Raw genomic sequence first — 23,570 nt, 5'->3', positions numbered from 1 at the left:
TGAACATTTTTTTTTTTTTTTTTTAATTATGAGGTGGTTGTACTTTAATGGAAAACATTGGCTTTCAATTGCTAAGTCTAGCAGCCTGAGTTAAAATGTCTTGATAGAGAGTAAACAGGAATTATTTTTATAGATTTCAGACCAGATGACTTTTCTTCTGAAATAAACTGTACTGGGATTTTAGATAAATTTTAGGCTGAAAATACTTTATTCTTTACTTCCTATGACCCTTTGCTATTCTCAAGCAGAAGAGATTATTGTGATAATATTGGGCAAGTGCTTATGGTACACATGGAGCCTAAATATACTCATACTTCTGCTTTTGAAGGATGGGGAAATAAAGCACAGGAAATTAAGGGGCAAATCCAAAATGACTGAAATAATGTTGCATCTCTAAGTCGGAGAACAGAGTATATATTTCCTGAGACCCCATCTCTCATTCAGTAAGAAACCAGCTGGAGAGTAATGTATATCTTTTTCAACCACCTTGAAACACTGTGAGAGACCTAACTCTCTTTAATATCTGCAGATCACTCCATCTGAGTGTTATGTGACCATCATAAAGGTATTGAATTGACTACTCTCTCATAAAATGTAGCGGTGATCTTGTAGTGTTTTGCTGAAATTCCTCATGCTTCTTTTAGTAGTTAAAATTACAGGGGACAATCCAAAGCACAATGAGGAAAATACATTTCAGTTTTTAAGAAAGATGCTTGCTGTTTTTCATCTTTTTTAACAGCCTGGCTCCTGTGGCTGTTGTTGTCTGCCCTAGCTTGCCCAGAAGAAAACTCTACAGAGGTGGTTTAAAAATGTGGCTCAATCTGAAATGCCATGCAGTTTTCTGCCTGGGCTTCAGCTGCTTTATTGCAGGGACAAGGGTCTCTTGTACTTCTTATGCCATGGCTGCAATCCCACGCAGAGCATCTGAATATGTCCTAGGTGCTTCAGTGACCAAATGGGGCTCCAACAGTCTGAAAGCTGATATAAATCTTCTGTATCACTTTATGCAGCACTGTGCAGATTTCTTGCATTCCTTTGCAAGTATTTAGCTGAATCAGGCAAAGTGTGTTTTGTTGCAGTTTTGAAGACCCTGCAATATTTTTGCGTCTGCTTACCTCTATCCACATGACTTATAAATTGTCCTACTCAACAGAATAAAGACAAGGACGTTTCATATATATATATATGTATACACACACACACACACATATATATATATATATATAAAATTATTATTTTTTCCTTTCCAGAATTAGAGTTTATGCTCATCTCCTCTTGAGGGGTGCTGCTTCCAGGAAAGAGGTGTCAGTTGTTGAGCTGGAAATTCCTCAAGGCAAATTCTTTCCACACTTGGACTTCACCTTTCTAACTTAGTTTCTGAGCTTTTAAAATGGAGATGACATTTACTTACACTCTAATAATACTGAGGAAATAAATTACATTATATCAGGGATTTAAAAATTTACTTAAAGTTATAGGTATTAATATTGCTAGATTAAGCTATAATTCATAGTACTTAATTTACTTTTCAGTTAACTTTTAAACAGAAGTATCCTTGTTAGCTAAGTTAGCTAAGAAAAATAACTGCTTCACTGGAAAAAGTTAAGCTACAATATCATGTGGAGAAAAAATGCTTTCACAGGAACATGCTTTGAATTTTGTTAGTCACAGCCCCAAATTGTCTTGCTTGCAAAAAGGTAGATAATATATTTAGTGCACTTGCAGGTTAAAAATTGTCATTTTATGATAATTCTTATCATCTCATCAAGATTGGTCATGCTCTTCTGAGTATCTTCAATAAACAAGACTGTCCTCTTCAGATTCTGAGACTGGGAATTAATTACACTCAGTTTTTAGAATGTCTTCTTTGTTATTGGCAGTCAGGTGGGAGGGAGGGTATGATTAAGTGAAAATCAGTCTGACTATTAATTGGTTCACTGCAGAAAGAATATGTATTTTTGGTGAAACAATGTTTTCTAAAATGTAGAAAATCTTACCTAAAATGTCACAGCTCAGGTCTGTAGCTGATGTTCTGTTAATTTCAATGAGTCCAGGACTTCGAGCCTGTTCTTTCCATGGTGAAATATGCTAAATGACAATAACAGTGGAGGACATGTGGCCTGCGCTGTACAGGGCTGCTGCCCAGGTATGCAGGGACAGGTTCAGGAAAGCCAAGACACAAGTAGAACTGAGATTGGCAAGGGATGTAAAAAATAACAAGAAGGGAATCTATAGGTACATTTGCCAGAAAAGAGAGGCCAAGGAGAGTGTTCCACCTCTGATAAAGGAGAAGGGAGAACTGGTAACAACAGACGTGTAGAAGGCTGAGGTACTCAACAACTTCTTTCCCTCAGTCTTCACTGTCAGTCAGGCTTCCCACATCTCATTTTCCTGAACCTGTAGGTGAGGGCCTGGGGGGCAAAGTCATAGAATGGAATCATAGAATGGCTTGGGTTGGAAGGGACTTTAAAGATCATCTAGTTCCAAACCCCAAATCCCTCCCACTGTAAGCAAAGAGGGTGGGCTCTTGTTGTGAAAATGTCTGTCCTTCTGGACAATGGCTGTATGTGTTGAGGCCCTGCTTCAAGGACGTGGTCAAGCATCACTCATCTGTGGGAAGTGGAGAGTAATTTTTTTCCTCTGCACTTCCACATAGCCTTCATTTTTATTTATTTATTTATTTATTTTTATATTTTTTGTTTCCCCCACCCTTTTCCCCTTTCTTTTTTTTCTTTTTTTCCCCTTTAGTTAAATCGTTTAGTTAATAATAATCTTTCCGTAATAATAATAATAATACTTTTTTTCTTTAATTAAATTATCCTTATCTCAACCTGTGAGTTGTTCTTTACTATGCTTCTTCCCCTCCTCATCTAAGCAGGGGGGGAGTGAGAGAGTGGTTGTGGCGTTTAGTTGCCTAGTACGGTAAAACCACCACAGTGCCTGGAAAGACCATGGGAAAGGCCCTCCTGGAAGCAATGTCAAGGCACATGCAAGACAAGCAGGTGATCTGAGACAACCAGCATGCCTTCACCAAGAGCAAATTGTGCTTGACGAATCTGGTGTCCTTCTATGATGGAGTGACTGCATCACTTAACAGGGGAGAGCTACCAATGTCATCTACCTGGACTTCTATAAGGCCTTTGACACAGTCCCACATGACATCCTGGTCTCCAACTTGGGGAGAGATGGATTTGAAAGGTGGACCCTTCAGTGGATAAGGAATTGGCGTGAAGGTCACACACACAGAGTGATGGTCAATGGCTCTATGTCCAAGTGAAGGCTGGTGATGAGTGGTGTCCCTCAGGGGTCCCTCTTGGGACTGGAAACGTTTAAGATCTTTGTCAACAACAGACAATGGGACTGAGAGCACCCTCAGGAAATTTGCAGATGACACCAAGCTGAGTAGTGCAGTTGATACAACAGAAGGAAGGCATGCCATCCAAAGAGACCTGGACAAGGTTGAGAAATGGGAAAAAGCATGTAGAACAACAACAACGAAAAGTGTGTAGAACCTAATGAGGTTTTACAGGTCTAAGTGCAAGGTGCTGCACCTGGCTCAGGGAAACCCCAGACATGAGCACAGACTGGGAGAAGAACTCATTGAGAGCAGCCCTGCAGAGAAGGACGTGGGGGTTCTGGTGGACAAAAAGCTCAACATGAGCCAGCAGTGTGTGCTTGCAGCCCAGAAGACCAACTGCATCCTGGGCTGCATCAACAGGAGAACAGTCAGCAGGGTGAGGGAGGTGATTGTTCTCCTCTACTCTACCACTTGGAGTTCTGCATCCAGGTCTGGGGCCCCCAGCACAAGAATGATGTTGATCTGTTAAAGTGGGTCCAGAGGAGGGCCACACATATGATCAGAGGGCTAGAGTGCCTCTGCTATGAAGAAAGGCTGAGAGAGCTGGGGATTTCAGTCTATGGAAGAGAAGGTTCTGGGGAGACCTCACTTCAATACTTATAGAGGGCTTATTAAAAAAAAAAAAAAAAAAAAAAAAAACAACTGCTTTTTGTTCAGGCAGATAATGATAGGGCAAAGGATAATGGTTCTAAACTAAAAGAGGGGAGATTTGGATTAGATGTTAGGAGGAAATTCTTCACTTAGAGGGTGGAGAGGCACTGAAACAGGTTGCCCAGAGAAACTGTGGATGCCCCATCCCTAGCGGTGTTCAAGATCAGGTTGGATGAGATCCTGGGCAATCTGATCTACTGGGTGACATCTCTGCCTATGGTATGGGGCTTGGAACTGGATGAGCTTTAAGATCCCTTCCAATGCAAACCATTCTAGAATCCTATGGACAAAACAGATTAGCAGCATAGGGATTGTACATTTGCTGATCCTTTTTTTTTTTTTCTTTTTTCTTTTTTTAATCCAAGAGATATGACAAAATATTATTTTCTTGTTGGAACTGGACTTTCTAGCAAAAAAAAAATGTCTGTGAAAAAACAATGGTAGGTATTCTTCTATAGTACCTTGTGGACTTTATGAATGCACCATTTTCACAAAGATTTTTTGATATCATATAATGGGATAATAAATGTAGGCTGAGACACAGTAAGGTTAACCTTGCAAAAAACCTGCAGACTGGGTTTTCCTGGATGAGTGAGTGGAGTCAGTGTGCCCTGACCATCACCTCCCATCTGAGTAGGGAATGGAAACTTATGGAAATGTGGAAATGAGGTATAAGACCTTCTCGCTCAGGGCCAGCCAAATGCTGTCCTACTGCTTTAGCTATAGTTTCAAAGTAATTGATAAGAACCTGAAGCTTCATAAACTCTTGTCACTTGTGTTTAACACAGTTAAAAGATCAGTTATTCCCAAACTGTACAGGTTGATACCCAAGTGGGTTTGCAGACCTGAGATGGTAGGACAAGATAAAGGCCCAAAGGTTTCTGGTTGCGTTCAGTGTTCTCAATGAAATCAAGGGTATTGCATTATATTTCCTTCACAGCAAAAACTACTGCTAACACATGCATATATATATATATACATATATACATATATATACATATATACATATATACATATATACATATATACATATATATATATACAGCACCTGGCGCCATAAAACACATTTACAATAAAAATGTGCCTGGAACTGAAAAAGGAAGAACTTTCTGTTAGAAGGTTTTGTTAAAAACTTGGAAAAACTCTTCAGAAATTCTTGGCATAAATGGAGTAGCAGTGTAAAAGATGTATCGACTCTTCTGATTTTTGCAGGTCATGTTGCTCTGAAGTGAATTTCACAACCGCTTAGATGTTTGCATGCTTGGGATGTTTAGAAAACTAAAGAGTCTGAACAATAAAGCATGCACTTGCTGTACATAAAGGCAAGATCAAAGCCATGTGAAAACACATATTTTTTAACACAGATGAGATTTTGCTGAGCCTGGAGACTAGCCCCACAGCATTTCAGACATGGAGCAGGAATGTGCAACCCAGCTGAGCTGCTTTCTGCTCTGTGGTTTTGTTTGTGGCACAGCTATAGTGATGTTAGCTGTTCCTTTCCGAAAGAATGATGATAAAGACTCTGTGAAAATTCCCACTGGGGATCTGCATCTCATTTAGAGGATGAAAGATTCAACTTTTTTCCATCAGCAAAATCCTTGGTGACATTTCAGTTGGAAAGGATAAGAGAAATGTGGCAGGATGAACAGACAATTGTGAACAGACATGGAGAGAGAATTTTTACAAGGGCAAGTAGTTATGGGACAAGTGATAGTGATAATGGTTTTTAAACAGAAACAGGACAGATTTGGAGCAGATGTTCAGAAGAAATTCTTCATTACGAGGGTGGTGAGGCACTGGAACTGGCTGCACAGATATGTGTAAGCCCCATCCCTGGAGGTGTTCAAAGCCAGGCTGGATGGGGCTGTTAGCAGCCTGATCTGGTGAGAGCCATGGCAGGGCAGGCTGAAATTAGATGGTCTTCAAGGTGGCTCCCAACCCAAACCATTGTTTGATCATATGATCTGAAAAGGTGTTGCAGCAAAGACAGCCCGTCAGAAGCAGAATAGCAAACTGGATAATTATGCTTCATGAGCATTTGCCAGAGAAAAAAACAAAAAGCAAACAAAAAAACAACCAAACAACAAACAAACAAACAAAAAAAACCAACCAACCAACAACAACAACAACAAAAAAAACCAACACATTCTCTCTCTTGAACTGATGGCAAGAGTTTATAAGCCACAGTCTATTGGACTTAAAATGTTGTGAGAGAACAGAACAAAAAGGACCGTTCACCTGTTGAGGGGGATTTTCCTCCTTCATATGCTTAAATTAAATACAGATGTTTCTATTTCATTTAGTGTAGGGAAGCTTGAAGGGTGGTAGAAATATCTCTTTCACCCTGAAGAACTTAGGAATGTTTTTCAAAGGAAAAAAAATCCACCAGTCGTAAGGTTTAAAATATGTTTTTTGTACGGCTCCGATCCACCTTAATCCTCAAAAAAAACCAAACAAATAAATTTATATATTTGGTTGGAAGCAGAAGATTAGCTGTGGCTTAAAGCTCTGTCTCTTTCTTCTTTATGTTCTGGAAGAGAACAGAAAATCACTGCTGATATATTTGTGGGTATCACAACTGCTGATGGAAATGTAAATGATGGCTAGAATGGGCATCTGCACAAACTCATGTGGATCCTCTGATAAGACTTGCACCTATCCATGTTTTAATACAATGTAGTATCAGATTTTAATCAATGTAGTATCCTGGCATAATCCTGGCAAGAATCAATCACCAAGGTGGTAGATTCTGTACCTCTGATATATGTGGTTCAGATATGAACCACATATAAATGGGTTTTTCATATACGAAATTTGGCTTTGTATAGTGTGAATTTACATTTTCAGTCTTACATCATAAAGCCAAGGCAAAGATAATTGTTTTGATGGCTTGCAAACTGTGTGTTCATCTAGAGATGTGACCAATAGAAAATGTGAGTCGTCTGCTGTTCATCAGCTGTTCAGGCAAGTTATGATGGCTCTGGACACCCTTACTTTTATTCTTAAATGTTTGAGTTCTGTCAAGTCTAATTTCCTCTTACGGTCAATCTTTACATGATTCACTCTATATCATGGCTATAAATACTTGGTCACAAAGGTGTCCATTTCTTAAGATAAGAACAATTTGCACATTAAACAGGGATCTTAAGATATAAAACCATGAATTCTCGACACATTCTCTTCAATGATATAAATTTTGATGGAAAAAAAAAGGAAGTGGGAGGAAGTATCCTGTTATTTCATCCAGAAGTATTTATGCACGCAGTTTCTGAATGAATATTCAGCATTCATTTATTTAGGAATTTCCTGGAAAACCCAAAGGATATTTTTTGCATACCCAATCTAATGCCTGTCCTCAACAGGAGCACACACTTTTCAGTCATTCTCCAAGGTCTTGACAATACTGGAAAAAATAAACCAAAACATTCAAAATCCTGACAACACTTTGGAGGCCGATTTGAAGTGTTAATAAGTCTGTTTAAACTTACACAGGACCAGATATCATTCAGGTCTGCATTTAGTATTATATTAATATGTATTGGCTGTTATATGCAAGTGTTTGTAGACAGTACTTTTTTTTTTTTAATGACTTTGAGATTAATTTATATAAAATTTTGAAATGTTCATATTGATTTTCCATTCCCTTCAGCTCTGCAAAATGAATGGTAAAAGCAGCTGTCAAAGTGGCAAATTGTTGGGAAACCATTCCAATTATTTTAAGAGCTTGAGTCCAGAACACCTTACACATATTTTGTAGGTCTCCGGTTTTATATGCATTGCACCTGCTTTAACATAAGCAATTTTGCTTATTTTTAGAGCTGAAACATGAGATCTATGTTTGGAGGTTGACTGCACAGCGCATTAACCCTGCCAGCAGGGAAGAGACTGCTGTGAAATGCCTCTTGATGCAGAAGGTGCTGACTCTGGAGATGCTGCTGAGGAAGAAGCTTAGGACGTTCCACAAGTGAGTGGGTGCCAGCGTGTGCCACCTCCCTTGCTCCCACTCTTGATAGGATGAGCTGTAGACATGGGTGGTTTGTTGGACTGACATGGAGCTCCTGCTCATCTCAGACGACAGCTGGAAATGATACTGTGGCTTTGCTAATGTCTTCAGTGGGATGAGACCTATACTCTTAGTTGTCTTTTAATCAGATGTGTGTTGGGGCAAGTACGAAGAGCCACCCTCAGCCTCAGTATTTTTGGAAAAAACCCGAATGTGTAGAGTTTGGAAAATATATGTCAATAGGATCCAAACATAAAGGCCTAGAAATTTCATATGACTTTTGTTTTAAAAAGATCATAAATACTTCATTATGCTTTTCTTTGCAGTAGTGACTACAATGTAGTAAAATGCTGCAAATTCTTTTCTGCTGAAAAATTCAAGTGTTCTTCAGTGAACTGTTGAGTTTGAGAAACATACCACTAGTGATTTACTGCATTTTAAAATTGTTTTGTAATCAAGCCATCAGTGTTGACCTGAGCATAGGCATAATTAACCATTTATGTATAGAAAAGTAGTTTTTATAAACCGGGACTAACAAGATGCTAACCCTATTTTGTTTAGGTTCCAGCAAAACTAGCTGTTATGCAATGGAATTTGATGTCTGAGAATGGCGGTGATAAATTTCCTTAACTTGAATTGACTCTAGACTAAAGTGAAAATGAAATAGATTTATTTATTTTTTTTTAATTAATAAACATGCTAATTAAATACACAGTATGAACAAGGGAATGTAAATAAGATTTCTTAAACCATTCCAGTAATAATTTTTACTTAATAATTTACTTATTTTTTTTACTTAATAATTTTTGCTTATATTGTGCATTTTGAACAGAGTGACAAACAAGTCTGTTACTTCAATTAAAAAAAAAAATAACGTTGAGTTTACAATACTCAAAGGGGAGTTTTCTGAAGTATACATGAAAATTGTACATTTAATTTGAAAATCAGGATTTCTCCAGCACAAGTACATTTATAGCAATGTAAAAATTCATTAGTATTAACAACAGAGCTCCCAAACTGCAACCCCTACAGCCTTTTGCTGGAAGGCTGACTATGCTGATAACACAACTATTTTATAAGTTTAATAAGTTATTCAGATTGTAAAAACTTCATTATAAAATGAAAATGTAACACATATGTGTTCTGACTTGTTAGCACATGACCCTTGTTTTATCGCAGATGGGCACACATTACCTTCTGAAACTATTAAGGGAACTACATATTGCATGTAGCCAGCTCCTATACAAGCGTTCATACTCTGGATGCTTGCTCCTTCCAAGCCTGTGGCACTCTTCATGAACTTAACCGTGTATGTACTAGTAGCGCTTGTTACAAAAGTGGGGTCTTAAGTGACCTGTCACTGGAATTTTGCTACTGACCATGTTGCACACAGTTCCTTTCTGGTATGAGATACTCCTTATGGGTAAAAGGATGATCTGGTTGTGATGAGAGGGATTTAGTCCAATAATTTTGGCAGAGCTCTAATTTCACACTGGAAAAAAGCAGGTGTCATTTTCTTTCAGGCAAATTTCACAAGAAGATAAAAACTGGGAAACAAATATTCAGGAACTTCAGAAAAAAGTAAGTAGATGGCAGTTCTTCTCAGTTCCAGTGTAAGTGAACCTATGCCTTTGTATGGAGAGAGTCTTTTGAACCCAATGCAAATTTAATAACTCTCATGATAGCAGAAAAGCTGGCAGGCAGGCTGGCTGGCCTCAGTTGAACAGGGTTACTGAACCACGTTGCGAGTATTTGTCAGGTTTTATACTTATGTTCCTTAGAAATAGGTTGCTTAAAGGATCAATAAATGATTCAGCAGTGTTTTCTTAAAATTTTAATCTATGGCCAGAGAGACCCAGGAGGTGTCAATAGGTTGTTTATAACCATGATGCATGATGGTAGAGTATACTCCTGCTGATGTACCTAATACCAATTCTAATTTACTACATTGTCTGTGACACGCCTGCTTTATTATTCAAGTATAGATAAACCACTTTCAGGAATTCTTTTTTCTTTGTTGTGCACACATTAACACTGCTTATGTCTTATATGCCAAAGCTGAGTCTGACAAGACATGTACTCTGTAGTGGGATTAATTTCAACTAAATGTAAATGTCTAAATGTCACATCCTCTCCATCTCATTAGCACTAATGAGTACTGGCCTGTGCTTGGGAACTCATGTCCTTGGTTGGTACCTCTCTGTCCTATATGTCATACCAAAACAGAACAAGGTCAACAGGACTATCTGATTAGTTTTTACACTTTTTTTTTTTTTTCAAAGCATTGCATAAATGACAAACTTCTTAAAGAACAGAGATTTAATTGTATTTCTGTAGAGCTTTAAACTGTGTGGAAGAGACTGGAAATGAGAGATACTGAGGCTGGGAGAAGGTGATTCCCTGGGTTGGTGGTAAAAGTGAGATCAGAGTACAGAATCGGGCACAGTGGAAAGTGGCTGGGTCTGAGAGTGAGAGTATGAGGAGCTCTGGGCACAGGGGAACAGGAGCTGCATAGGGATTAGGGATTGGCATGTCCTTGAATGTTCCACAGGAAGTATATGGATCTGGCCTCTAGGTTGGATTATAGGTTTTCAGAAAATAATTGCAACAAAGGGTGATTTTGTCCAGGGTTGTGAAACCACAGAGCACCTGAAGTTCTGTCTATAGTAGAAACTGTTTCAACCATATAATTACGTAATGATGTTGTGGTAAGATTAGATGGACACATCTAGGTGTATTCAGCAGTTAGCTGCTTGCGTTTCTTAGCTTCACATTGGGCCTTTGTTCCTACATATTCAAAATATAGTGTACATGAAATGCTTCAACTTAAATATTTATGTCTTTTATGCTGAAGAAGGATATACAATACAGGAACAGCAGTTTGTACTTCACACATGCTCTTTTGAACTTAATGCGTAATAGATAGCTCCTTCTTTAATACAGTTACTCAATTCTTTTTCCTCTTTACAGCACAGAATAACAGACAAAATCCTTCTTATCAAATGCCTGACTGTGCTGGGATGTGTTATTCTTATGTTTTTTCTCAACTCATTTGTTCCCGGTGTCTACCTAGATCTTGGTAAGTTTCATAGTTTTGTTCTATTTAGTTGAAATAAATAAATAAATAAAATAAATCAAAACAACAACAACAACAAAGCCAGCCAAATTGTAAGATTTTTCTGAGTCTGTGTCAGTTTGGAAAGCTCTTTTCTTTATGTTCCTTGCCTCACAATTTCACCAGATTAGTCAGAACAGCAGCTTCTCAGAACAGGTTTTTGAAATGCAGTCACGTCTTAGTCACCCCAGGAGGAGTAGCAGGTAGAGCTCATGACTTAATTTTTCTGACTTCCCAGTATTAGCTAGGTGGGTAAACATTACAGAATGAGCAAATTTGACCTTAGCATGATCTCACTGTAGATATGAATAAATGACAAAAATTCATCCCGGAGATCAGAAATTGTTCCCAAGTAAGGAACAAAGTAGTCTGGCATTATTTCTTCAGTGTATATACCTCTTTACGTGACTTCCAGTCATCATTGCATTATCACCAGAATAAATAATTTCCCAAACTAAAAAAAGGAAGACACTGTATATGTGTGAAATAAAAATAACGTGTATACTTTCTAAGCCTAGACTTATATGTGTGGATTTTTATACAGTTATGTGTATATCTATGTGTGGACATGTTCTACATGTCCTAACAATAGAACCAAATTAAAATTCACATATAACTAAAGGGCAGTCATAAAACCTGCCTGTGCATTGGCCTATGAAAATTAAAAATATATTTTTGGCTGCTGAGCACTTACAATTTCTGAATCCCCCACTGTGTACATCCAGTGACTGAAAGATGCAACAGTCTTGAAGAAGAATAACTCATAATGAATAAAACATTGATTGAACTATACTATAGATTTTTATTATGCCTCATAGGGCTAGTTTTAGCTGTACAGTGGCAATCAGGTTGAGGAAAGGGTGTCAAACAGTGACACTAGTGGCATGGCTGCTTTGTCAACTTCCTTGTTCCAGAGTATTTGTCGTGATGGACAAATCATGATGGGTGATTTAATCCAATAAATAATATTGGCTGCTAAGAAGTTCTAAGCTGTACTGATGCATTATAAGCACAAAACTGCAACTTTACTAAAGTGTAGGAAGAAGCCGGAATTGAAGACACTTGAAGGCATTTGAAGTCAGTGTGGCTAAGAATGTAAGGAAGGAGCTCACATCAGCAATTTAAGAAATCAATTTTCACCCTTACTTTTCTGCCTCAGATAAGTAGACACTGAACCATGTAGGATTTTCTGAAGTAAACCCATCATCTAAAAGTGTTTTTGAAAACCCACAGTCAGTCAGTAAAGGCCATATAGCGCTGGTTGCATATGCCCCTGGTAAGGTATTCTTTCAAAACTTCAGAGTAGTTGGAGTACTAGAAGAAACCTAATAAATGATGACTGTTTTTTTGTCCTACTTCATGTCAGTAAAATAAATGAAAAACATGACATGGTTGGCAGCTCAGGTTTCTTTTATTCACTAGTTGATCTTCAGCTGTAACCTTGAGAATAAACATGGACTGTATGTGTTCTGTGTAGCTTCCCCCTGTTCTGTATTCACAGCAAGCCTGTCAGATTAATGGAAAAGTATTATTAAATCATATGCATAATTTCTAATAACATTTAACGGAACCTACAGACTTATACCAAGGTCTCATTGTTGACTCCTGAATTCCACTGTCTTGATGCTTGCTGCCACTTATTTATCATTACTGAAGATAGTGCTGCTATGAGTTTCTATGGATTTTAGTCCTCCAGTGCATGCAAATAAATTTCCTAAAATACAGCACTTGCACTCTGGTGGTTTGGTTAAATTTGTTCAATAAATTTTTTGCATAAAAATGAAAGGAGATTGTAGTTCAGTGTTTAATTTCCTAACAGAATAATGTTTTATATAGAAGCTTATGTGTTAGAAATCTAATAACTTTTAATTGCATTTGGAAGAGTGAATTAGAAAGATTATAGAATTCTTTATCTGTCCCCAGCCCTGATACAATTTTTCCATTATGAACTTGGAATCATTGATATAATTTGAGGGAACTGATGTTTTAATTTAAATTATAAAGTTTGCGTACTTAACTCTCTTTTAAAATGCAGAACACTTTCCTATTCAGCTTTCTTTTACCTGTTCATCAGTTTGTTTAGTATAATTCTATGAAATATGAAAGATTAATACGGAGACTTTAAATAAACAAATATGGCAAACTTTAGACTTCTACAGTACTTTCATTCTGTTCCTATGGGATATTACTTTGTTGATAAATCATTGGTAAAGCATCTCAGAAAAGATAACAAGAGAGGAAAATAAAGCCCCTTTGATGTTTCTACTTGGCTCCTATTTTGACTTCAAGTTTTAGGCAGGCATGTCTAGAGCTTTGAACTATAATGAGTTTCCCCTACAGAGACAAAAGATTTTTTTTTTTTTAAAGTAAAATAAAACAAAATTTTATTGGAATAGAATCTAGAATATTTGTTTATTTATGTTAAGGGATGCTCAGATTGACCAGTTCAGACAGAATAGACAAAATCAATTTATAAGCTACTTCCTTTGGGGTAGGTCCTTTCTCTTTGGTTTGGTTTCACTCATTTCAGTGATTTGCTGAGCTACTGTGATCTCTGTGCAGTTCCTTTGAGTATCCATCACCGCTGTTGCTCTGCTGTTGTCTGCCTCCCTCAGCGACCTCTGCATGCAGTGGAAGTACCTCATTCCTTGCAGACCCCTTACAATCATTCTTCCTTCCACCTCTGAACCCTCTCTTCTTAGGGCAAGGTTCGGTCATTTCTGAGACAGTGGAAGGTCCTCTCCTCCTTTTAAAGGGTTGCAACAGATGATTCGATGATCCTTATGGGTCCCTTCTGACTCGGGATATTCTATGATTTTATGGTTCTTTTGGTCTCATCTGCAGGAAACCTGTGCCAGTGCTATGTCAGCTACACAGTAAAGAAGTGCCTCCTGTGTTCCAGTTTGTGCCCATTGCCTCTTGTCCTGGCACTGGGCACCACTGGGCTCCATCTTCATTGCATTCTTCCTTCAGGTATTTGTAAACATTGATGAGATTCCTCTGTGAGACTACTCCATACTAAACAGTCCCAGCTCTCTCAGCCTCCTCATAGGAGTGGTGCTCCAGTCACTTGATCATCTTGCTGGACCTCTGTTGGACTCTTTCCAGCATGTTCATGTCTCTCTTTTACAGGGTGCCCAGAACTGAACTCAACACTCCAGCTGTGGTCTCACCAATGCTGAGTAGGAGGTGAGGATCACTTCTCTTGACCCTCTTGTCCTGCTGGCAATGCTTCATCTAATGCAGCCACAAATACAATTAGCTTTAGAAGCAAGGGTACACTGCTGATTCATGTTCAATCTGGTGTCTCCCAGGACTCCAAAGTCCTTTTCTGCAGAGCTGCTTCCCAGCTGGATGGCCCCCGACATGTACTGGTACCTTGGGTTATTTCTCACCAGGTGCAGCTTTTTGCACTTCTCTGTGCTGACCTTCATGAGATTTCTGTAAGTCCACCTCTTCAGCCTGACAAATACACTTTGGATGGCTGCACAGCCCTCTCGTGTGTCACTTACACCTCCTGAGTTTAGATTCTCTACCTAGGGAATCTCAGTCAGGTCCTCATCCATCCTCTGGTAGAGCTCCATGTACTTCAGCAGTCATAGAGTGCAGCACACTCTGCTCTTCTCCCCAGCCTGTTCTTTCCAAAGAGCCTGCATCCTACTTCTCCAACACTCCAGACATAGGAGCTATCCCACCACATCTCCATGATGCCAATAAATCATAAACTCTGAGGGAGCAATCATGTCTTTTCATGTTTCTGTTGAGTGGTTTTGTCTTCACACCATTGCCTGATCTCATTCTGGTTCCTTTCGTGCTGTGGATGCTTGTGATCCTTCAGATCACAAGCACTTCAGCCAATGCACAATGCACAACCAATGCACAAGAACAACACTTCAACCAATGTTGAAGCTAATTATCTTCAGCTGCCCTTAAAATAATCTGTGCAGGAGATCAATACTCAATGGAGGTGATTAACCACTGTGATTTGCCTGACCTGCTTTAGAGGGGTAATTCATGAAAAGAGTCACCTTACTCTACGTTATTTCACTCTTCATGTGCCAGAGGGTCTCTTCTCAATTTATACTGAGTTTCAGTTACAGATAAGAACAAAACCATAACAGGTAGATGGACTTTTGGTTTGGTTATTCATTTTTGGGGGATTTCAGTATTAACTAAAATCAGATGTAGTATTACTAAACAAAACAGTGTTAGTAAAGAACCTAAACATATGAACTTCTAAAAAAAAATATGATTGTATTAATTTAACAATCACGGTTACCATGAACTTTCTGGGTACTTGGACAAGTTCTATAAGTCAACATGCTGCATCACTTCTTTCAAGAAAACCTCCTAGACATAAATTTTCCCTGTTGTCCTTTCTCTAAAGCTAAAGTTCCTCAATATTTATATACAACGGTTATCTTGTTTGCTGAGAACTCATTTATGTAGTTAAATCTAGTTTCTCCTGGAAAACTCTTCCCTGTCTTCTATATCCACTATGGTTTTACTTCTGACTGTGAGGTTGCACAGCAAATTCTGCTGCAGATACCTTTGAGAATCTGTCTCCTTTCAATTTGCTTTGAATAGTTGTATCTTGCTGCATTGAAAATTTTAAAATCTGTGATTGAAACAGTGGAAAAGGAGGGAAAATGTTCTTTTCATTTAATTTAAAATAACTTTTTGTTTGGATGGCCATATTGTGCAGAGCTCCTTTTTATTTTATGGCCAGTACATTCAAGGAGAAATGCGTTTATTAGCTGTAGATACAAAAGTCTCCTGTTATCCTGTCACTCCTTTGGATGCCAGTTGTCATATTTTCTGACTAATTTCTGTAATTTACAGAAAATTTGTTGAAATTCACAGGAGAAATTAAATACCTTAATTGGATAAACACATCAGCAGAACAACAAAAAAAAAAAAACACAAACCAAACCAAACCAAAACAACAACAACAACAAAACACAACTCACAACAAATGATTTCTACAGAGAATGTTATGCAAATTATAGCAAAAAGTTTGTCTTAACCTGCAGAGGAGTGACACCTCAACTTCAGGGAAGTGGAGTGGCTCTGAAATTCCTTCCATATAATTTCTCTTGGTTTTCAACCTGCTTTTGTTTAAGTGGATATGCGCAATTTTCAGTTAACACTGTAGTGTACATAGGTGAACCAATAATTCAGAATAGATTAGAGACTGAGTGATACTTTCCTGATGATGAAGAAAGTCCTTCATTACCCTAAAGAACTTCTCAAATTTACTTGAATTTGGTATTGAATCACAGAATGTCAGAAATTCTGTACTGATATTTACTTGGCTTAGAAACACCAAATCTAGTTCTCCATTAGTGCATTTTAATAACTAACTTAATCCATTTTCTATTCTACATTATTTTCAATAAGTGATAAAAGAACTTTTCTGTAGCAATGATTCTTCCTTAAAAACTTCGAGACAGACTGCCAGTATGTGTAAGAGATTTAGCAATGTTTGACTAATGCCAGAAACCATAAGCTTTGAGATCTTTGACTAAATTGTTTAATTCTATTTAATTCTAATTGTTTAATATCACACAGGTGAAATAAATGTAGTCTGTGCAGTTTTATTCTGAATGTTTAACTCAGAAAGCTGTGTAAGAAGAACTCTAAGAATTTTAAACAGCTCTTTGAACTGTTATTCTGGAACATTTTTCTCATCTACCATTGGTGGTAAATCGCTTAAACCATCTTATGCTATTCTTCGGTATAATGGTGGAGTTATATAAATCTACACTGTTTACAAACAATACAATCATATATGCAGAATGAAACAAATTATGTTTTCAAAATGTGTTTGTACCCATAGGAAGGGTAAGGAAAAGTGTTTATATTTTGGAGATGCTTGCTTTCAGGATAATTTGTGCAAATCTTGTGAAAGGTCTGTCATAGAACTATTCAACTTACTGAAGAGTTATTATTTTATAAAATGTTTGAAAAACAAACAAACAAAAACCCAAACCACTTCACACAAGATCAATTTAAGAAACCACTGTATAATTGTTTAGTGCTTAAGAACAACAAAAATCCTGGTGAGACAAACAGCCATTAAGCTATAAAAATTGGTGAATGACATATATTTAGGAAAGCATAGGCTTAATGCCAAAGGCTATATTGTTAAGGTTAGCACATCTTGCACCATTTTGTTACTGAATCTAACATTTATCTCCAGGCTAACTAGGAGCTGACATATTATCTGGTTTTAACTGAGGAGAGCTTATTGGCATTGACTGCTAAGTAACTTCTCATATAAGACTAAATTATCAACTATATTTAAATCTGTTAGAGACAATATTTTTTCTCCTGTATTTTTTGTAAAGCTTTCCAACCTGGTTTGATGAGATAAAGAACCAGATGCAAAGCTTGGGAACCAATGTTTACGGACCTTTTCTAAACAGCTAAAAATATCATCCAAATAATCTGTGGTTGCCTGGAAACTCCTTCACACATTTCAGTGAGGTAGATTGTTTTGGTCCCCAAAACATTTGGATTAGGGATGCCTTCTTTGCATAGAGCAATAGGCTCCAGCTTTCAACGTATCTGTGATGGTGTCATGCTCATGATATTGTGGGCAAAAAAGAGAACCTCATTATATCTGGAACTATGAATTTATTGTTAGTCTAATTAAAACTGTTATCAGTTTAAGCAAAACAAAACAAACAGTTATTGTTTGTGTACTTATGATAACTCTAACACATTGAGTTACTTAATGAATACAAAAGCAAACTCATTAACAATTAAAGCTGTTGCTAATAAATAAATAAATAAAAATAATAAAAAAACATATTCCTAGTATCTTCCCCTTCTATACTAATGTTATGGTTATCCTTTGATGCAATGTGGGGTGCAAAAGTTTACAGTTTTAGGCTGAGTAGAGACATGACGAGTTGATACCTTCAGGTCTTTGCTTGGGGTAGCATTACAAGGGTTTCTTTCTCCTCTTTACCAGAAGATGTATAATGCTGATGGTTTCTTCCTTCTTGTGCTTGAGTCGACTTGAGCTCAATTTTATCCATTTTTTGAAACTTCATGCCTTGCTTTTTTAAATCTTTTCTTCAATTCTGCATTAAGTTCAATTTTGTCAGATACAGTGTTGTATGTTACATACTTATTCCTTGTCCTTTTTTTTTTTTTTTAACTTCAAAAATAGTCTTTGACTCATGTCTAAGTTTGCATTATTATCCCTTACTACTGGCTGCTGAGTTGCTGATAGTCCTAAAGTACTTACTATCATCCTATGCCCTCACTTTCAAGACCTTTCCTATCACTTCACACCTATACTCCTTTATGCTGTGTTATTAGGTTCAGGTCATAAGTAGCTCATTATACACAGCATCAAAAATTGTAATTCCTAGCTATACAGGAACTGATACCAATATGCATGAAGCCACACAATTATACAAAATAAAAAAAAGCATAAATATATATAGCATAAAAATAAGCATAAAAATAAAATAAGCATAAAATAAAAATAAAAAGCATAAATATATAATAAAAAAATAAAATAAAAAGCAAAAACAGAATTCGGTATGTTTTCTGATTTTAGGTTTTGGATATTTTTGTATCATCTTTCATAGAAATATAGAATATAGAATTTCAGAGAATCATTAAGGTTGCAGAAGACCTCCAAGATCATCTGGTCCAGCTATCCCCCTACCACCACTATCACCCAATAAACCACGTCTCTAAGTGCCAGGTCCAACCTTTCCTTAAACACCCTCAGGGGTGGTGACTCCACCACTTCCCTGGGCAACCTGTTCCAATGCCTGACTGCTCTTTCTGAGAAGAAATGTCTCCTGATTTCCAACCTGAACCTCCCCTGGTGCAACTTGTGGTCATTCCCTCTAGTCCTACCACCTGAAAGAAGAGACTGATCCCCAGCTCCCCACACCTTCCTTTCAGGTAGTTGTAGAGAGCAATAAAGTTTGAGCCTCCTCTTCTCCAGACCAAACAACCCCTGTTCCCTCTTCCCTCAGACGCTCCTCATAGGACTGGTGTTCCAGCCCTTCACCAGCTCTGTAGACCTTCTCTGGAAACTGTCCAGGGCCTTGATGTCCTTCTTTTACTGAGGGGCCCAAAACTGAACACTGTACTCAAGGTGCAGCCTCACCAGAGCAGAACAAGACTGATTGGATAACTAATTGTTTCTTTTTGCTTTAGATTCTTTAAATCCTGACCTTGTAATGGTAAACAGAACAACAAATTATAGCATCTGACAAGAGTATCCAGCCTACTGTAGTAAGATACCTTAGCTTTTAGGCGCTCTTCTCCTCTTTGAAAGCACCCAACCCTTTCTGGAGTTCCTTCCAGCTTCCTGAAGCTGTGCTTTCAGCCCTTTTTTTTTTCAGGTGATATCAACTACTACTGTCAAAGGTGTCAATGGAGTCTGGATCATTTGGCCTCATTTAGTACTCTTTTCCTCTCTGCTTTTGCTTCATTCATCTGTTCTGTTTTTTGTTCTGGCATGTAGTAGCATTCGCTTAAATTGTTCTGTATTTTTACTTGAGATCAAGAAGAGTACTGTACATGACTGACCTTCTGGTCTCTGAGTATGTAACATGGAGATTTGATTGTGCCATGAAGGTGCACATTGCTTTAAGATGATAATAAACATAATTGTATTTACAAGGTTAATATATGTTTGATTCATACTGATGTTGAAAAAAATCCTGGTCAAGTGTGTATGAATATGAGTTAAAAATAAATTTGACAATTATTTTGTAGTACTCAGAATGTTGGAGTGGAGCTAAATTGATGCAGTCAGCATTGACTATGACTCAGATAGTCCTGTTCAGATCTTAGTTATTCTTTTTTCTCAGCATAACACATTCTTTCTGAAAATAAGAGAAATCTGTTTTCTGTGGTCCTTGCAGTTTTTATTTCTCTGAGGCTAGTCTTCAAAAAAATTACACCCTTGAAATTGCCCAGTCATCTTTAAGAACATGTAATTAAACATAGAAATTATTATCTGTCCTTGCAGTTGCCTGTACACTCAATGTGAGAAAAAACAGGAATCAGCAGCAGTTGTATCTGCTAGTGAACCTTTTGCATTTTAGTTCTTTAGTTTTTTCTTCTAGAAAAGTTGAGCTTCACTTTATCTTGATATTTGCATCTTCTTAAATAATTTTTATTTTCCAAGAGCCAATGAGGCTACAGCAATAGTGTTTTTTTTCAGTGACCTTTACTGAGATAATATTATCATTTTTTAAAGACAGATTGGTACAATATACACAGCTATATGTGTCAACTTATCTTCTCTGTTAGATGTAACACCTTGCTATAGCAATCTCCAACCAAGGTTTCTTGCTTACAGCATTCTAGCTCGGATGCCATTTTAGATTGTTCAGGAGAATTAAAAAAGTTGGGTGTTGACATTGCCACACAACGGTGAATGTGATTACTCCATTCTGACCTGACAATACTACAGCTCTGCAGTAAAGTCCAGCCCATCCCGCCCCTATACAAAGAGTCTGATCTGTGATTACAGAACAGCTAGTCCTCTGCTTCTTTGTTTTATGATACACTTCTTGCTTTTAACTTTAAAAATTTCCTTCTATCAGTGTAGGTTTCTGTTTTGTCTGCCTTTCATAGATTTATAGTTTCCATCAACTTCTTTCACATTCCTTTCTATCTTGTATTCTACAAAGCATTTTCTGTTGCAGTGTAAACTGTTCTGAACTGTCACTATCATAGTTCTGTCCCCAAGAAACAGCCTTAAGCTTGGTTCTAAAAATAGCATAGAACAGGTACAAATGATTTCTATGAAGCTATGCCAATGAAAAGAGACTGTTCAAAAGACCAGCAGGTTGTTTTTAAGATTGTCATTATATATATATTTAAAATAATATCTATATTAAAGATAAAACAGTGCTTATGAATTGACAACTGTTGCTTATTCGGTATGACTTTAGAATGTACAATTTCATGACTGGTAAAATTAAAAAGAGGAATTGACAAAAACCTAAATATAGGGCATTTTAATTCACATCCAGTAGTACTGATGAAATGTATTGCATAAGTAGAGTGAGCACTATGGTAAATGTCTTTGGTTTAATTGTTTCATGGAAATATTTCTATAAAAGTACATAAGAGTATAATTGAATGAATGCTTATATATAACATTACAACTGTAGCATAGAGTATGAAGGACTGACATGTATCTTTAGGTTAAGTTGTGAAGGGTTATGGAGGTATCTGGACTTCTGATTAAGCTGTTGGGACACAATGATGAACTTTACTTCCTCATATATTCAATTACATGCTATGTAAACCATGATTCAAAGGTAAGAGACAAATACGTTCTAGCCTGTTATGGATGTTGTGGGCTAGGAGTGTTTTAATGCAATTCACAAAAAGTTGCTGTGGCCATTTTGACAAGTAGAAAATTGGTAACATCAAAGCAAAAGAATATCCTGCTTTGCTCAGTTACAAAAAATCCATGTATCCATTCCACTGTTTCCAGAAAGGAGAATTATACTTTGATCTAGTAGATGCTGGTCTGGCTGATTCTTAAAAATCCCTCTTTACTTCTCAGCATGTATGTGATTCTGCATACTGTGTAGCTTGAGTCTTTCTCACTGCTATTATGCCTCCTCACTCCCTTTTGTCCTATCCATTACTGCCACAGTAAACAGATTGCTCTCTCCCCTCTGAAGAAGCCTGGTATTTGCCTGAAGACTTGCAATTAAATCTTCTTATCTTTTAACTAAACATCCCAGAATCTTTTAATTTTTCATCAAAATTAAAGTTTTCAGACTGTTAACCATACTTCTCTGCCCTTGTTTTCTAATGGGTAGGCATCTGACAGTACACATTTTCTGGGTTTACTGGTGATGAAGAGAGAAAAGGCTGCTTCACAGGATTTGCTGTTTTTTATCCTGACCCTGGATTTCAGGAGGCCATTAGGTTCTGTTGTGATCCACTGTATTTCTTGAGTCTTTTCTGCAGGACTGTTAGGTATTCAGGTGCTTCCCAGCTTGGATTTGTGTAGTTTAAAATCTTCCTGCCTAATTGTAGTACCTTGCACCTGTCTTTCTTGAGCAGCCCTCTGTTTTGTCCAGGCCAGTACTGAGGTGGTGTAGGGTTATCCTGGCATCGGCTTTCTGGGTAAACATCTCAAGCGCCATTTCAGTTTCCAGAAGAGAGAATGCACTATCAGTCTTCATATAGAAGTAAATTATTTCAAATTCTATGCACGTAAAGGAAACATACAGTATCTACATGTTCACATTGTTATGAGGAAGCTTATTATGCTTTTCAACTGCTAGTAGGTCAGACAAAATTACCTTTACTAAGGAATACAAATTTTGCTTAATGAGCATTTGAAAAGCCTGTAGATTACACAGTATTTTCATCCTTTCATTTCTTTCTCTTTCACCTATCTTCCTCCCACATATCCTAGTCTTCTTTTGGATTCTATTAGATTGTTTTCTGTTCTCTACTTCTTCTGCTTGATTATTTCAAAATAAGTTTTTATTTTTGTATTTTTTATTTATTTATTTTATTTTTTTTAAGATGGATTGCAGTTGTATTCTGCTCATCATAAGCTATTTATTGTTCCAAATGTGGTTTTCCCTACTGGGTAAAGTGAATCAGAAAAGCAAAGCACTCAAGCTATTTCTCCTGTGCCATTTTCCTGGTTTCTGACAAGACACAGGAATCTTTTCTGTGAAGAATGCATTATAAATTTGCAAAGTGCATTTTATAATAAAAAATCATTTTATTTTCCCTAAAATAAATAGAAACTGTCTCTGTCTTCAACAGGTGCTGTGTGAGTGCAGAAATGGAATTTAGATTCAGTTTCTCTCAACATTATATTTCCAGAACACCAATTGTTGTGAAACAGAAGCACTGAAAGGCAGTAAAAGAAGTGGTTTTGGGAAATACAAGTGGGCTTTGCTTTCACTGTAGTAATGAGAAGTTATTTTTTGAAATTATTTATATTTTTCTTCTTCCTGGCTACCTTTTGTGGCCCAGTAAGCTAGAAAATAAAGAAACAGAGATGACAGTCTTTAATGCACCCTGGGACTTTCAGTTCTTTGAAAATGAAGGAATGTTTCAAATTGAATCCAGAGCAAATGCAAAGACACCCAAATATATAAAACGCTGTCATGAATGTCATTAGCAAGAACATTACTTAGAAAAGACTCGGGAAACCTGCCCATTTAGAGAGGCAAGTGGCTACATAATATCTGTACAGATGTAGTTGACTTTGACAAGCAGCGTGGCAGAGAACAATCAATCAAGCAGTTACAGCCCATACTGACTACTGTGGTCTTCAGGCACTAGAAGATGTTACTCTTGCCCAGTTGCAGGGTGCTTGAAGTCAAACCTCAAGATCTTACAGGAAGTCCTCCAAAACTCCTTGAGAGACTCCCTCCTTCCTCTCCCCTTTTCTTTGCTCCCAACCTGTG

The 23,570-nt window shown here is 37.3% G+C and overlaps 1 protein-coding gene across 1 annotated transcript in view; it reads left to right on the top strand.

Annotated features, from left to right (window-relative positions):
* The window catches only part of OCA2 (OCA2 melanosomal transmembrane protein), a gene marked incomplete at its 3' end in the record, with an annotated part of 212,861 nt that overhangs the window by 114,311 nt on the left and 74,980 nt on the right, over positions 1–23,570 (top strand). The window contains exons 16-18 of the mRNA XM_084297206.1: positions 7,826–7,973; positions 9,536–9,593; positions 10,983–11,091. Coding sequence (XP_084153332.1) covers positions 7,826–7,973; positions 9,536–9,593; positions 10,983–11,091 — 315 coding nt within the window. The remainder of the gene's footprint in view (positions 1–7,825; positions 7,974–9,535; positions 9,594–10,982; positions 11,092–23,570) is intronic.

The sequence above is a fragment of the Netta rufina genome, assembly GCF_964035555.1.
Source record: "Netta rufina genome assembly, chromosome: 1".
NCBI lineage: Eukaryota > Metazoa > Chordata > Aves > Anseriformes > Anatidae > Netta > Netta rufina.
Note: the sequence above shows the minus strand (reverse complement) of the source record. Positions and strands in the feature narration are given on the sequence as shown.